The sequence below is a fragment of the Akebia trifoliata genome, chromosome 3, assembly GCF_017979445.1.
Source record: "Akebia trifoliata isolate Shusen 1 chromosome 3, ASM1797944v1, whole genome shotgun sequence".
Classification (NCBI taxonomy): Eukaryota; Viridiplantae; Streptophyta; class Magnoliopsida; order Ranunculales; family Lardizabalaceae; genus Akebia; species Akebia trifoliata.
The window spans coordinates 4,947,115-4,963,677 of NC_141377.1; the positions used below are offsets into that span (position 1 = coordinate 4,947,115).

A 16,563-nucleotide genomic window follows, 5' to 3' on the forward strand; every position below is an offset into this window, starting at 1 on the left:
CGTTGAATTTATTTGTTTACAATTGATTGGCGAAAGAATATTCAATGGATCTTAAAGACTTAAATCAATCAAGTTTTGATTCCTCGAGATGGATCTAAATTTTTGTATTACCAAGATAGGTTCAACACTTCAAATAAACATTTCAATATCTACATAATAAAACACAACTATAGGCCTACTTTATTTCAATTTTGTGAAGATAAGCATCACATTATAGTAAAATCTACATTAATCATTTTATTATCTTTTCTCTCTTTCTACTCATTTTTCAATAATATTCCTTCAATTTTACTATCTTTCCCTCTTTTACCCTTTTTAATAATACCCCTCTTAACTGTAATATCTTTCTCTTTTACCCCTCTAACGTTAAAGATTTTTAATGATACACCATCAACTTTTAACTTTGTTAAGATTTTTAATAATACACCATCAACTTTTAACTTTGTTATTTTTTTGCTTTTTCACTATAACCCTAAAGAAGATGCCTATACAGTAGGCACCAGTGAGCTCTAGTGTGTTTATATTTCACAAATAATTACTCTTTTTTTTAATATTATCTTCTTTAATATAGGTATCTAGATCTAAAAATATTCAATTCTTTTTTCCTTAAGCCTGTGGCTTATCCAGGCATTTTTCAAACCATTCTTCATGAAATTTTCAATTAAAAAGCTAAAGATTTACCAAAAAGGTAAAACAAATGAAATGAACATCATTTGTCAGGTTTTACATCATCAACTTCCACTATTTACATAAATGGTGGATCGAAATGGCTATGAAAAAGAAACTTATAAAAGAAAAAAAAAATACTACATTTATCAACCCATGTCCACTTCCCTGGTAACCATTTGGCTGATCAGAGATTGATGAGAAAGGAATAAAAGAAACTGAGCAAATCGTCTCCCGAAATGATTCAATGTTTTCAGAACCAGCATTGCCATTGGCTGCCCAACACAGGTTGTATGAAAATCAAGCTGCGAATAAAAAAAAAAAAAAATTTGGATTATTTTTTTCCTCGCACGAAGAAAGAAAGAAAATAAATAAATAAATAAAATTTGAACTAAAAGACGAAAATCATAACTTACCTATGGTGTCATGGCAGGGAATTTAAAAGCAATTTATGGAACCGCGCTACTCTTGATGCATAACCATTTAAGGACTTTTCTTGGTCATGGCACGAAGAATTGCTATCGGGCAATTTTCTCCTTTTCCTTCCCTTGCGAAACAACAAGTCTTCTGTGTCTAGTACATAGGAGACCTGACATGCACATTTCCCATATAACTTCACTCCGAGAGAAGCAACATAGTTTAAGCATAAACATAATTATTGAAGGATTGGGATCTGTAGATTCATGAAAGTGAAAGCATATACACAAAATCCCAACTGTGTTAATACTAAATCCAACTGTCGGGATTTATCTTCGAGATTTGTGTTATATTCTCGGAATATATAGATATATATATATTAAATCCTGACCCTTGGATTTCACATGTACACAGGTCAGGATTGTGAGTGAACATATGAGTTCCCTTTCCATGTGTCTACCGATCCTGACCCAGTTGAACTTACATATGTACAAACAAGAGTTGAACAAAATACCTTGGATGAGTTGCAAGCAATCTTACACTCCAAACCATTGACCAATCGAACTGCTTGGCACGTCGAAGAAATTTCATCCCCACAAGCGTATTTGCGTTTGTTCCTGCATAATATATCAGAATTAATGAATCACGACTTACACAATAAGATAACAGTGCAAACCATTTAATGTATTATATCGCTGTACCTGCCAAGAAAGACACCATGTGTTTTCTTCCTCTCGGGAACAACTGATAAGAAGTCGTTGTGTAGATAAGCTGCAAAATTAGGGTCCATGGAAACAGCGGTGACTTCAGGCTTTTCATGCCCATAGTCCATCAGCTGGATAGACAAGTGAGTTGGACTGGACAACTGCGACAAATACAAAAACTGTTAATATAACTATGTATTATACTTACAAAATTTGAATATAAAATAAAGAACTAGTGTTTTAAAAACCAGACGATAACCAAACCGATGTTTTGCTCAATTGGTCAGACCGGAGTCCGACCGATTTCCATTAATTATATATATTCATAAATAATGAATAACAATTTTTTTTTCTTCTTCGGAGGTTCTTTAATACTCAATCTTCACTTTATATAAAATAAGAAGTTAAAAAAAATTTAATTAAATTACTAAGAGTTTTTAATTTAACTAAACATTCCTAAAAAATAAACTACACGATTTAGTAGATTTACTACACAATTTAGTAGATTTTATTAGTTAATAGTGGTTAGAATTTTAGATTTGGTAGGTTTTCATATTTTATTTGATACTAAAAGTCAAAAAGAAGTAAATAACGGATTGACTTTTCCATATTTTCTAATTTGGAAAGATAGACAATACCAACAAAAAAAATACTTTCACAGGTTCTTTGACACTGACGATTTAAACAGTTGCAAGATCGGTTTCTGAAAAAACAGTGATTGTTGATTAAGCAACGGTTCTTAATGAACCAAACTATTTTTAGACAAAATCTGGTTGGACCATCGGTCTGGTCCATTTTTATAACACTGTTAAGAGAACTGAGATTTCAGTTAGAAGAACAGCCAAAAACTGGTAAAAGAGACTTACACATTCACATCGATAGATGTTATCATCAAGAAGAACACGAGCATTTTCGTGATAAACTAAATCATTGAATCTCCCTGGCCCCCTTGATTTCTCGTATGTAAATAGTTGAAGAAGCTTATAGTCCGTTTCATCACTAGCAACTGTTTGAAGCTGTGGAAATTACCATAAAATAAGAAATATTTGAAGAAATAAAGTAACAAATGAGGAAATAAATTAATTACAAGTTACCTGTTTGACAAGCTTATATATCAACTTATCTAACGTGAATAGGACATAAGATTGAGTTCCAATAGTAGCTCGACAATCATCCTCAAACTTCATATTGTCAGCAGAACCATCAAGTAAATTGTATAGGGCACTCATAAATCTACATGCCAAAAAAAAAAAAAAAAAAAAACCATCCCAACTTAGTAACCTTTGAGCATTTTTTTTAAGCTAACTAGAAGGCTGCATATGCAAACACACATGTATCAAAAGCGTTTATTTGTAATTTAAAAAATTGGTTAAAGGTTTTTTGTAGAATAGATGGTAAAAAAGGGATATTTTTGTAATTTTGAGAACTAAGGTCGTGGTTTGCAATTTTGGATTTTTGACTAAAATAACTCTGATTATATTAAATTTAAATATAAAAGTAGGGGCATTTATGACTACTCAAATTTTGGTGTCGAACCAATTCTACTTCGCCTTCTCTCATTATATAATAGTAAAGATAAGTATGGATGTGGAGTTACCTCGCATAGAGATCAGCAGGGCTTGCATCCTTTGAAGTTCTCCATTTCCTTTCAGCGGACGACGAATTCATCTTTGCTGACAGTATTCTCTCATACAATGTCTGCCAAAAGGAAAAAAAACACGCTGAAATCAGATAAAATTTACAAAGAAATCGACTATGTATTTCAAAGCACAAACACATGGCCTTACTTGATGAAGCCTAAACAGCACATAGAAGTTATCATTTCCATAAAAAACCCTAGAATCTTTCTTTTCTTTGTCATATAATGTCAGAGGGACATGTTTGGCAAGAGGCTTCACTGCAAGAAGAAAACGTTCTGAAAATGGCAGTATCGTGCCGTCTCCTTCGACATCATGTGCATCAGCCATGCCTTCAGCCTCACCTTCACTTTCAGCCTTAGCATCATTGTCTGCATCTTCCTCCTCTTCGTGATCTTCACGGGAGCACTCCTCACCAACACCAGAGTCGCTCCCCGAAACATCTTCACCAGCCTCAGAAGCATTCTCACTATCCTCTGTTGACCTTTGTGCACTTTCCTCGCCCTCATCATCAGCATCGGCGTTGTTTTCCACTCGTGCTTCCCCACGACATAGTTCTTCTCGTACATGCCTGTCACTGTCCTTTGTTGTAGGCACGGTACCCATACCAGCATCTCCATAGCCCGCAAAATTATCTTCCTCGAAATCTGCATTGGGTGATAGCTCACCCTCTTCTCTTTCAATTTTTAAGTACAATAAAGAATCTTGGTGATGTCTGTGAACTTTGGTGCCTTCAGTGATCGCCCCATTTGCTGGCATAACTGATCTTACACTATCACCAGCCTATAGCACAATAAAGAAAAAGAAAAACATTAACGGAAAAAAGCATATAAGTCAGATGATAAATTATAATAAAAAGGCCCAAAACAACAATAGCAACCAAACTGTGGCAACAATCCAGATTGCTGAACAGGGCAAAAAATACACTAATTGGACAATCTTAACCATGTAATCAAATCATAATCATCATAAAAACAGGCTTGCTCATCAAAAAGAAATTAAAAAATTAAAAGAAGAATCCTCTTTCACAATTTACTCCCATCTAGAGCTACATTGAGGAATGTCTTCAGTTCCTCTCTTACTACTCTAAACATCTAATCAATTCTTGTTCTTTTCTAAGATTGGGTAAAGTCAATGAAAAGTCCAACTAGCAGCTCATTAGAACCAACCAACTGGTGCAACATTTTCTATTGCCCATCAAAAGGCAGCCACTGTTGGCATTCAAATGCTAGTTACCCCAGGTGATAGACGATAAAGTTGCAATTATTTACAAAACAATACAACAGGAAAAACTCCAAAGAAACCATAAATTCATGAACAAAAGAATACATTTTTAACCTATTTTGGAATCAATAGATGTCCCTTTTAGCCAAGGAAATTAAGACTTTAGTGTCAAATAATAAATTCTTACCTCTGCGGAAGAAAAAGCTTCATTATTAAGTTTTTGCTCAATCCCACCCTCGGGAACAGCATGACTGGGTCTAGAAGGTGTGGTGCTATGCCCTAGCAATGAAAAGAAGTCTCAGTAGCCAAGACATAATTCAAAGTGCATGAAAGGAAATGAAATCATAAAGATGTCTAATAATGCCCAAATCTTTCAAATAAAAAAACTACTAGATGAAATAGAAGATAAACTTATTTCAGACCATTAAATAAACCTGATGCAGATTCCATGGTGATCCTACCATGACTTTGTTCTGCTCTAACAGCGAGTGAGGTATTAGAATCAGTTTGCTGTTCACGAGATATTTCATCAGCCATGGAAACATTATTCTGCACTTTTCCATGCTGAGGAGTATTACATAAAGCATCACTCCTATGGGCACTCCGGTCCACATCATGAGAAATGTCTTCCTTAGCTGTGTCTCCATTTACCAAGCTAGCCCTGCAAGAATTTGCTACTTCGGGTGGATTGTTGTCATCTCCATTGTTGGGAGGATTTATTTGCTTGGAATTAGTAATGGGAACTTCAGCATTCGGACTGCCATCACCTTCTGCTATACTTGCTACACTACTCTTGACAACACGAGTCTTTGTCTTTACAGCATCTTCACTATCCTCTGCACCATGTGGTCGAGAAGGAACACCCAGCACTGGTTCCAAGAAGGTCGTCCAAATCCTCATAACTTTATCTAACTGTTCTGTGGTGGTGCAAACCTCTCCAGACGAGTATTTGATGAGTTGATATAGGTCTTCATGAATATCTGAATCTGAGTACTCAAACTCCAGGTTTGGAATTATAGGCCTTCTATTCCCAGCAGCGATTGCAAGAAGCACATCATCTTCTTTCCGCTTCTTCTCATTAATTTCTCTAATCTCGGCCAACAAAGCTGTACAATTTAACATGCAAAAAATTAATCCTGAATTGGCATGGAAATAGCAACAATGCAGAACAAAATAGAAAGATAAATCAATAACTAAACAATTAAAAGGCACATTAAAGAGTTGGAATAAGGAAACAATTACGTTCGGGACAAGAAAAGTCCGGCCCAAAGGAATATCACCTCCCTTCAAAGTTTTCAAGCAAAGTCAGTTTTCCAAGAATCGCATATCCCATCAAAGAAAAGTTTTTCAGGTAGTAGTACCTTTGAACCTTTTCTTAAGCAACTGAGATGGGCAATAAGATAAATTGATTCATATTTCTTTAGAGGAGTTGGCATCCACAGCCTCCAGTTCTCTTCTCATTTTAAAACGGGCAACTTTAAAGAACATGCTGAATACTTCGTTCCCCTCAATTAAGGCTTTAAAGTGGGTTTCAAAAAATATTCTGTGTATTCAAGACCACTTCTCCTTGTATGTTTAAAGTTCCCAACAACAAAAAAAACATTAACATTTTTACCCACTCTCTCAAGTTTTCAACTCGCCTCTCAAACCTCTCAAACACAAATCACATACACAAACACTAGAGTTTACCCCTTTGGGGTTAAGGGGTAGAAGAGGAAAAGCAATAGAGTTGGAGGGGTATTATTAAAATATGGGTGGTAGAGAAAAGACAATAAAGTTAGAGGGGTATTTTTGGAAAGGGAGGTAAAAGAGGAAATACAATAAAGATGGAAGGGCATTTTAGGAAAGGACGAGAAGAGGAAAGAGAATAAGTTAAAAGTTGACCTCTAGTTTCGCAATGAAATTAAATCTCAACCCCTATTTATGTGGGGGAGATATATATATGGGTTGCATTCGGGGGACATCTATTAGCAACAACTATTTGGTACATCTCTCGGATGATCCAACGACAGTGTTGCAGAAAACATTGAAAAAATGGACAACATCAGAATGGTTGTGTAAAAATAGTTGTCAGTTTTAGATGTCCCCCGAACACGTCACTATATATATATGAGGAATGCTAACGTTAAAGAAAACATGGGGACGTTAGCATCATCCCACAATTTTTATTGACAAAAATACCCATTTTATTACTTTAATTGACGTTACTTTTGGGAATAATTTAGTCTTTTTAGAAATAAAATAGATTATTTAACTTCAATAATTCTGACATAACGGAAGCATGTGAATCAATAGATTCGATAAGTTGTGTTCAAAGGAACACTATAAATCAATTTGAATCAATAGATTCAATTGATAAATAAGCAATAGCTTAAAAGAAAATATAGCATAAAGCTAAAAGGTAATTAAAAGAGAAAAGATAACTGAATTGATTATTCAATTTTAGGATTTAGAGCTCCTTATATAGAAAACTCCATCATAACTTGTAATCCTACTAAAATACTAAAAATTAACATTCCTAACCTATTTATAACATAGTACTAACTTTCTAATCCTATTAGAACTCAAATTGGACACTTCTAAGCACTTCTAATTATAGTCTAAATAATAAAAACGAATTTAAAATAAATTTGAAACTAACAAGGAATTGTACTCCTAACATAACTATACAATAGAAATCCTACTCAAACTCTAACTAGGATTGTAGATGTCCTACATCAGATTCTCTCCCCCCAACACTCAATCAACTTCTATTTTCTCTGTTTCGAATTGAGTAAGGATAGCCTAACTGACTAAGGTAAGATTTAACGGTCGTTGGGCCCACATGAATCAAAAATAAAAAGTTTCAAAACATAATTTTTTGGGGGTTTGATACTAGGTGTTGAAAATGGACGGCTACAGAACTCCCAAATCAAAAAATTAAAATCCAACGATGAAAAATTTCTTTTGAAACTTTTTATTCAAGATTCTTAGAATTTTGTTCTCTACATCATTGTAGGATCGGATCATGTTTTTGGATGCCACAAGATTCAGCCCTTTAAAGTGTTCATATTCAAGAGAGAAAATTGGAGTTGTAGGGAGTTCCATGAGGTGAGAGAAAATCGCATTCAAGAGAGATTTCCATGAGTTGTGATAGAGTAGAGAAAGGTGAAACATAAAGTTTTTCTTTTTGTTCTTCAAAAAGACCAAAATGCCCATTAAACTAATGATAGTTTAAGTAACAAAAAGGGTATTTTTGTCAATAAAATTAGTGCGACGATGTTAACGTCCCCATGTTGTCTTGGACATTAGCATTCCCCTATTATATATATATATATATATATATATATATAAAGAGATAGAGAAAGCTAGGGATTCGATGGTTTGGAGCATCGAGGCATAAAGAGGGCATTCTTATAAAAGTAAATTTAATATTTGAATTAATCAAAAATAATTTCAATTGATATTTCTCTCTTTATCGTCGTTTTTAATATACTTATCCCCATTTAAACCTCGCCAAGGTATTAAATTTCGATTTCGGAGTCTATTTCGGTTAGTCTGGAAATGTAAATACTTTGATTAGTGAGGAAATCAATACAATTTTTGGAAATTACAGAAATATTGAAGAAATTTTCATTGACCCTATAGGAAATGATAAAATAGGCATTAAAACACACTCATTAAGTCATCAAAATACAATAAACTACCGTATGGAGTGTGAAATTGAATATCAACAACATTTTGCTACAAGTATTGAGAGACTAACAGTGAAAATGAAAATAATAATATTATATAAACTACATACAACTTAATATATAAGACATTAAAATGAAGAAACTATTAAGTATTACACTCATGTGTTATTATATTTCTTTTAATTTTTGAATAAGTATGAATAAATTTCTAATGTATCCAATTAATTGAAACACAGATGATTATATGCATGCTAACTAACTAATCATAATTCATTTAAACTAATTGATGAATGTTATGTGCAATTTTTTATAAGTAAATACTATGTGTAATTTACAAGTTCTTTCTAAAAGCAATTATAAGTTTTTTTTTTTAAACTGAGTATTTTAGTTGAAATTTACTATTCATCGAAATATTTCGCAAAATGAATAATGATTTCCACCGAAATATATAAAAAAAGAAATTGTTGGTAAATTTCGTGTCGGAATTTGTGGAAATGGAAATATTTCGGTGTATTTGGTGGAAATATGTCGAAATTTAATACTATGAACCTCACATAATCATTTATTTTCTTTTTATTTTTTGTATTAACTTGTTTTTGAATCTTCAAAGGACTTTTTTTAGACCTATTTTGGATTTAGTTTGATTTTTTCATTAGTATTTTTAGATTAAAATTTTTTTTTTTTTTTTTTATAGTAATTACATGTAACGTGCTTCTTAGATTTTTATTGGTTTAATAAGAACCCTTTTCCATTTGTAGTATTTTTCGATTTTCTTTTTTGAATGTCTTATGTTATTTAGTCATTTCTTTTCAAATTTCAAGGAGTGTTGGGGTTTACATAATTGTATTTTGTCCACTTAATGAAAATTTGGATATTACGGTAATCACTTGCTGAATATTACTTGTGGATATTGGACCAAATAGACAAATTGGATTTTGGGTTTTGGTATCGAGTAACTAAGAATCACAGACACCCCCAAGATCCATGTCTGCGGAAATGCTATTAATAAACTATTCTTTAATTAAGCTTTAGTAAGACATTAGGTAATAAAAGATTTTCAGTAGAATCTCTTAACATCCTAAGAAAATATAAGAATAATTTTAGCAAAAAAATTGGAAAATGCCCATTGTTTTCATTCATAGAATAACAATGTGGGAAACTTTTGATTGAATTTTCGAAAATTAGGCTTTTTATTTATTAATTATTTGTTTATTTAATTAATTACAAAAAGATGAAGTGGATTAGCAATATATTATCTATTGAAAATGATATATTAGCAAAACTTGAATACAAGAGCTTAATTAGTAATTTGCATCTCAAAAAATGAGAAAAATAATTTTTTGTAATGTATAGATAGTTAATTAATATTTTTTATATTAATATATTAAATATCAAAAAGGACTCATTTAGGATTTTCAACTTAGGCCTCACCTTTTATCTAGCTGGCCCTAGCTTAGTCTAGAGGAAAAGCATATCCAACCCCAAAATAATAAAATCTACATGAATGGGATAATTATGAAATATTCAAACGTGATCAACAAAGATATGCCACAATATTTGAAGGGAAAAAACAGTTAAAGCAACAATAATTTAAATTTAAAAGTTGATTTGGACAAGAACAATTTAAACAAAAGCTGGAATGAAAATGATAAAGCACTTGCAATATGGAAGTCAAGAACAAAGCCAGCTCCAGTTGACTCTAACGTTTGAATGTACTGCATTACGAGGATTTAATTTACCTTTTGTACTCAAGCTCTTTGTGTCCTGTTGCTTGAAATAAAAGCTACGGTGATCAAGCGATTTGTGGTAGTTCTTAGCATAAATTTCAGCCCAAACCTTATTAAAATCTGAACGACACCTTGACCACTCCTCCAGTTTCTGCTTCAAGCGAGTTAATATAACAGGCAATGCAAGAGTTGCATTCTTACGTAATACGTCCATCACATCCATCCCATGGTCACCATACAAACGTTCAATGCACCTAAGATTTAAAGCTACAAAAAAGAAATAAAAGAAACACAAATCTTCTTAGTAACAACATAAACATATGAGATCAAATTGTACTATGTGCATACAATTACAATTATTACTCCTAAGTCAGTTCATATATACGAACCAGTAAAGTGGTCTTCAATACGAATTGAGCTATCCTTGAAGGTATTATTGTTGATCTTGTCCAACAACTCCTCTACACGCTTTGTAGTTATATTCACTGATTCTAATAACATGTCCAGTTCAAATCTGACATCATGATATTTAAAAACATATCATTAGTCTAGAAAATAAAAAGACACCGACGTACTCATAGTTGACAAATTCATTATATGCAAGAATATTGGAAATTATTATGAGCACTCGATATGCCTTAAGATGACATTAAATAGCAACATATAGAGGAAACTGTATTCCTTCTACAACAAGAAATATCATGAAGACAATATTCATTTTCCTCTTTCTTCCCTTTTCCAGCTATATAAATAGGCAGCCATCATGCACCCAAGTAGGCAGTCAAATATAGTAGGAAAAACTACTGAAAAAGGTTTTTTTTTTTTAAACCATTTTTATTTCATGCCGCATAAATTAAGCTTGTTACCTATCATCTTCACATCTAAACAGGCTTTCTTCATATTGGTTTTTGCGCATGTGTTTGAAAGAATAATCCTCACTTCCTGAAGTCACTGATACCCAACAATCATTCAATACTTGAGCACCAAGTTCTGTCCTATGACTTGCTGAAGGCATTATATACTGCAAAGCAATAAGCACGGAAGAGAAGCCATATAATTACCCAACTCACTGAAAATATCTAAACAGTTCAAGAAACCAAAAAATAATAAGTAAAGATAGTATTACATTCTTCGGCAGAAGCCGATAGCTGGGGCTACAACGTTGACAGTTAGAGAGGTCAAGCTCTGAAATGGGTTTATACATATACTTGTCCTTGTTTGGAACCGGAACCTTTTGACCTGCTGGTGCTGAATGTCTGTCAACTCTTTCTCTTTCCCTTTCAGTCTCTCTATCTTTATCCCTTTCACCTCTGTCATGCTCACGCTCTTTATCCCTGTCCTCTGCCTTCAGTGGTCTGTGTAAATGGTCATCGTTCCACAAGGATTCTGCAATTGATAAAAAGCTTGATTACATTTAATAACATACGCACAAAAGTGTAAAATATCCCAAGAAATCAAATAAAAGATTTAATGATGAATTTGGCAATAAGTTGTGCAAGAGTGTGAGAATTTAATCAATCCATACTCAAAGTTTCCAATTAATAAATAATATTAAACCTGAATTCAAAGGAGCCTTAAATTAAAGGAAACAAAAAGAAAATGCATCCATTTACATACTTTTACTCATGACACCAGCAAGAAATCCATCTGCAGGGAAGGTCCCAATTAGAAATAAGTTCAAGAAAAGTAAAATGCAGATAACTTAAAAACTGAAGTTTTCAACACTTACCAATCCTCTCACAACGCGTCAAAAAGTCATTGAACCCATCCATAAGGTCTGGATATTTTCCAAGTAAATCTCCAATCTGAAAGGGGCAACAATTTCAGTGAAAATGCTGATCATGTTACGGAAATAACATCTCTATGGAACTTAAAAACATTAGTGAAATATAAAAATGAAAATATTGATTTATATCTACTCAAACACTGAAAATGGTATTAAATATATGATTATGTCGATCAAAACGGGTAACATTTGCCCAAGAGTTCCACATCCTGGATGTGACAATCTCAACAAAAGAATGTTTTACTCGGGGACAAAAAAGAAAAGTTTTACAAAGGAAATTCTTCTTTTTTTCTTTTGGTAGGAACAGAACATTGTTCTATGCCACTTTATATAACCAATAAGGCAAAATGAAAAAGGGATGCACTTGAGAAAAGATATATGAACTAAAGAAACAATAATCCATAAGGCAAATCGATCAAGGCCTCAGAAATCACCATGACACCAACCACAACCGAATAAATGTTAGTATAATGCACTGTGAAACTGTTACATATTATTTTTTAAGTATGTTTAGCCCCAATTATAAGAAATGTGCAGGTCAAATGCTCCAAAACAGCGAAAGGAAGACCAAAAAAGTTGTCGACAGCAGTGAGACCTGATGTGAAGACACTTGAATTAACAAGAGACATGGCTTTACTTATAATTGAATATCACTTAGAATTATAGTAGAATTGTAGGGCTTCATTTCTTCCATGTTATGGCCTGTTTAAATCAAGCTAATATGAAATAGTGATATAATGGAAATAACAAACAAAAGCTGATGGTGAACATGTGGATAAGAAAAGAATTTACTAGTAAGCATCAATAATCCAAAATGATAGAGAAAAGGGTCTGGAAAGACCTTAAAATAAGAAGAATGGATAACATGAGACATACCAAAGATTGCAATTCAGATCTTGTAATAATTTCTTTGCTATAAATATGAAGGCATTTCAAGAATTCCTGGTAATCATCCAAATTGCACAATGTCTCCTTCACTTTATCGCAAAAGGCGAACTCTTTATTGTGTACAACTGCGAGGATATGAAACACACAAATTCCATTGGTGACAACCAAGGAGTTAAACAAATCTGAAAATAAAAACATTTGACGATACTATAACACCATCACCAACAAAGTATGGACTAGTTACTCCATCTCAATAACATTTGCATAATTTATTCTCGCTACACATTAGGAATATTAGGAAATGGCATAGAAAACGCACCTTTCAAGGCATTTTTTTCATCGTGAGAAGAGTACAAAATTGGATGCATTCCAAAGTTTTCAGCACTTTCCCCACCTAGGTGTAATTGCTCGGCAACAGAGTCTTCAACCCTTCGAGCAGATTTTCGTTTGTGGGCAAGACGCTGAATGTTGGTGAAATCCCTACTACTGTCATGGTCTACATCCCTATCATCCCGATCACGTTCTCTCCTATCCCTATTTTCTTTCCTCTCATTTTCCTTTTCAGCACGTTTCCTCTGCTCTTTGTCCATTTTCATCAATCCTTTATCATGGTCTACGTCAGGACGATCAACACTGAGATCACGGTCAGCATGGGAAGTCATAGTTCTCTCCTTCTGGTAAGAGTGAAAATTAACAAAAAGTTAGTAATAAGATCCCCGAAAAGGAAACATAAAATTTGGAGAGAAAGATAGATAAAGAAATGCCTTGTCCCCATGCATTAGTCGCAATGTGGGAACAGCAGAGCTCCTTTCATCCCGACGGAGCAAAGAGGAGTGTTTTCCTGATGAAGCATTATGCATTGAGGCTGCCATTGAAGCATCTGGTAGGAAATGCGTGAACTCCTTGAGCAAGTCCGGGTGGAGTTGGAAAAGAGTGGCCACCTTTTAAAAAACAGAAAAAATAAGAGAGAGAAAAAGGCACAGAACCACACCAAAAATAATAAATACAAGATATCATCATCAAAGTCTTATCCAAAGAAATTTAGAGTCGTCTAAAAAAATACACATAAAAAGAAAATGACAAGAAATCTATTCCAAGTATACCTCATGGTAGACATCTGTAATGGACTTGTTCTCTTTTCGATACAAATTCAAGATATCTAAGAATGATTTGTAGACGTGATCATGACCTTGGAACCGCGTCTGTGAGATCAAAAGAACAGTAATGCTTATCAAAAAAGAACAACAAGTTAATTGAAAGACCTTGATAATAATTCAACTAGGCACTAAAAATTTCACCTTTATTTTGTTGACAAAATTGATTGCTTCGTCAAATTCAACAGGTTTCTTTTGTGGAGGCTCATTCTCAAGTGGTAGGGTGATCTCATATCCCTTGGGTAAGAAGGCATTGAAGCCCAAAATGAGGTTTCGATGTCCCTTGAACAATTCCTTCACCCTCAATATGACACCAGTAGTGTCAATTCTGTAAGGGACGTAAAAATGGAGAGTCATTAACGTGTCATATAAACATTGATAGGAAACTTAAAAATGAAGTAATAGATGATCAACAAAATATGTTACCTCTGTGCCTTGAAATCTTTCATGACTTCAAGGAATTCATCGTATTTCTCCCTATTATCCACAAATATGTCCTTCACATCCTTGAGATATGCTAGGGCATCAGTTGTCGTTAATTTTGGTGCTCCTCCTCCTCCAGGGTCTTGAGGTTGCCCAGACCTTCATTACCAACAAAATATATATATTTTATAATAAATAAAAAAAAAAAAAAAAAAAATTATATACCGGGGCAATGGAAAAAAATCAAAACAAATAATTCGGCAAATACACAAACATTCAAGTGAAACAAAAATGTGTTTTTATGTCTTATGCAATAAATTTTAGGGCTCCTTTCAAATCATTTTTGTGCCAAAAAAAACATCTTTATATGCCTCAAAAAATTCTTCTTCAGCTAAAAGATGGCATCCAAACAGGCCCTTGTCTTCTAATTTTTCAGAAAATTCTCTCAAAAACCGATCATCACCAAAGAAAAAAAAAAAAAAATAGAGTAAAAGAACAAAAACCCCTTACAGATTTAAAAAAAAATCTTTAAAACCCAGATTTGAAAGCAAATCGATCAAAAGAACATCTTTACATGAATGGCTGGGAAACTGTTCGTATGTGCCAAAAAAAAAAAAAAAACCTGAAGGCCCGTTTGGATGCCATCTTTGGCCCCTTTTGGATCATTTTTGTGCCAAAAAAGCATCTTTATATGCCTATAAAAAAAATCTTCTTCAGCTCAAAGACGGCATCCAAACAGGCCTTTAGTTTTTTCCCCTGTAATTTATCTTTTCATTACACATCAAAGCCATATCCCAAAAAAAAATCAGGTCTTCTTATTTTCAGAAAATTCTCTCAAAAACCGCTAATCACTAAAGAAAAATATAAAAAATAGATGAGTAAAAGAACGAAAACCTTTTACATCAAACAATTGAAGACGAAAAGGAATTACTAATTAACATGAGTAGCACAGAAAATTAACTTCATGATCAACAAGTTTCACCGCATCACATTCTCAAAAATTAACACTAAAAATCCTAAATTTCAACATCAGAGAGAGAGAGAGGGACTTACATATCGCCTCGAGAAGAAGAAACAATAGGTCGTTTGAGTTGAGGAGCCATGTAGGTGTCCTCTCTAATCCTTTTCATCTATAAAAAAAAAAAACTCCTCTTCAACAAATCATGCTTCAAGGACCAAAAAAGGGGGGGAAATAGACAAATATCAAAATCCGAGAAGAAAAAAAAAACTTGTTTATTTACAATCTTCAACAAAAAGTTTCGAGATTTAAGCCATAAATCGAGAAGAAAAGAACAGATCTAACCAGAAGGAATTCAATTCTATCAAACAAACAACGGATCGTCTTCAAAGCTCAAAGAACAAATCCTGCATAAATGAGAAGGAGAAAATAAGGTAGATTAGATTACTTGATGAAGAACAAAATAATCTAAGAAAACTAACCAACAAAACTACAAAGAAACATTTATAAACAACATCGATTGTTTAAAAATAAAATAAAAAATTCTTTGAGAAATCTACAGAGATTCAAATATATTTACAGAGAGACAAGAAGAAGAACTCGCGAACCTCTTCGAAGAAGCCTTTTGCGACTCTGCGAGGGAATCCGATATAATTAAAAAGGCTTCAAAGAGAGAGACCCAAAGAGAGGTCTTTTGTGTTTGTTTCAGTTTTACAGAGAAACAAAAAATTATAACAGAGAGACAGAGAGAGAAAATTGAGAGAATTTTTATGTGAGAGACACGCAAGGTAACCAGGATTTAAAACTCGGACGATCTAGAATTAACTCGTTTGATTCGAATCGAAATCGGTTATTAATAGGTTTGAAGTTTTAATTTTGAATCGACACGGTTGGGTTGAATCGCTTATAGGGTCTGAATCGTTCGGATCAACCTACAATAACATTTGAACAAGAAAGAAGGAAATTAGAATGTTTGGGAGATTTAGATAATACCCCTCTGAGTTTTGTAAATAGTTGAAGATCCCGTGTTTTCAAACTAATGACATCTCCCTGGACTTTCGTCTTCTTTGGAGATTAATATAAAATGACCAAAATGCTCTGACATTTAATTTTAAAAAATATCGAAATATTAATAACTTTAACTCGTTGTACCTCATCTTAATTTTTTGGTCTTGTTGGCCAAATAACACATCTATATTCTAGAATTTAGATTAGATTTTAAAAAAATTAAAAAAAAAAAATTGGATTGATCAAAGACTTTGAAAATCCCAAATTCAAAATTCATTCTAATGGTGAAAATTGATC

General features: G+C 33.2%; 1 protein-coding gene across 4 annotated transcripts; it reads right to left on the minus strand.

The window, feature by feature from the left end:
• Positions 1 to 689: 689 nt before the first annotated feature.
• LOC147405679 (paired amphipathic helix protein Sin3-like 4) lies at positions 690 to 16,019 on the minus strand. Of its 4 annotated transcripts, none has more exons than XM_086433477.1 (25): positions 15,867 to 16,019; positions 15,604 to 15,665; positions 15,354 to 15,430; positions 14,304 to 14,459; positions 14,022 to 14,205; positions 13,827 to 13,925; positions 13,488 to 13,664; positions 13,043 to 13,397; positions 12,712 to 12,848; positions 11,779 to 11,854; positions 11,667 to 11,696; positions 11,176 to 11,435; positions 10,916 to 11,070; positions 10,439 to 10,563; positions 10,062 to 10,316; positions 5,110 to 5,754; positions 4,836 to 4,927; positions 3,575 to 4,207; positions 3,385 to 3,485; positions 2,882 to 3,020; positions 2,654 to 2,803; positions 1,785 to 1,948; positions 1,598 to 1,700; positions 1,083 to 1,255; positions 690 to 971 (listed from the first exon to the last, which is right to left on the minus strand). In XM_086433477.1, exons 3-24 carry the CDS (start codon positions 15,428 to 15,430, stop codon positions 1,091 to 1,093), a joined length of 4,278 nt encoding a protein of 1,425 aa, XP_086289603.1. In that variant the 5' UTR covers positions 15,604 to 15,665; positions 15,867 to 16,019; the 3' UTR covers positions 690 to 971; positions 1,083 to 1,090. The 4 variants fall into 4 exon arrangements, with proteins under 4 accessions (XP_086289603.1, XP_086289602.1, XP_086289600.1 ...); XM_086433476.1 differs by having other exon boundaries at positions 5,083 to 5,754; XM_086433474.1 differs by having other exon boundaries at positions 5,071 to 5,754.
• Positions 16,020 to 16,563: the final 544 nt, after the last annotated feature.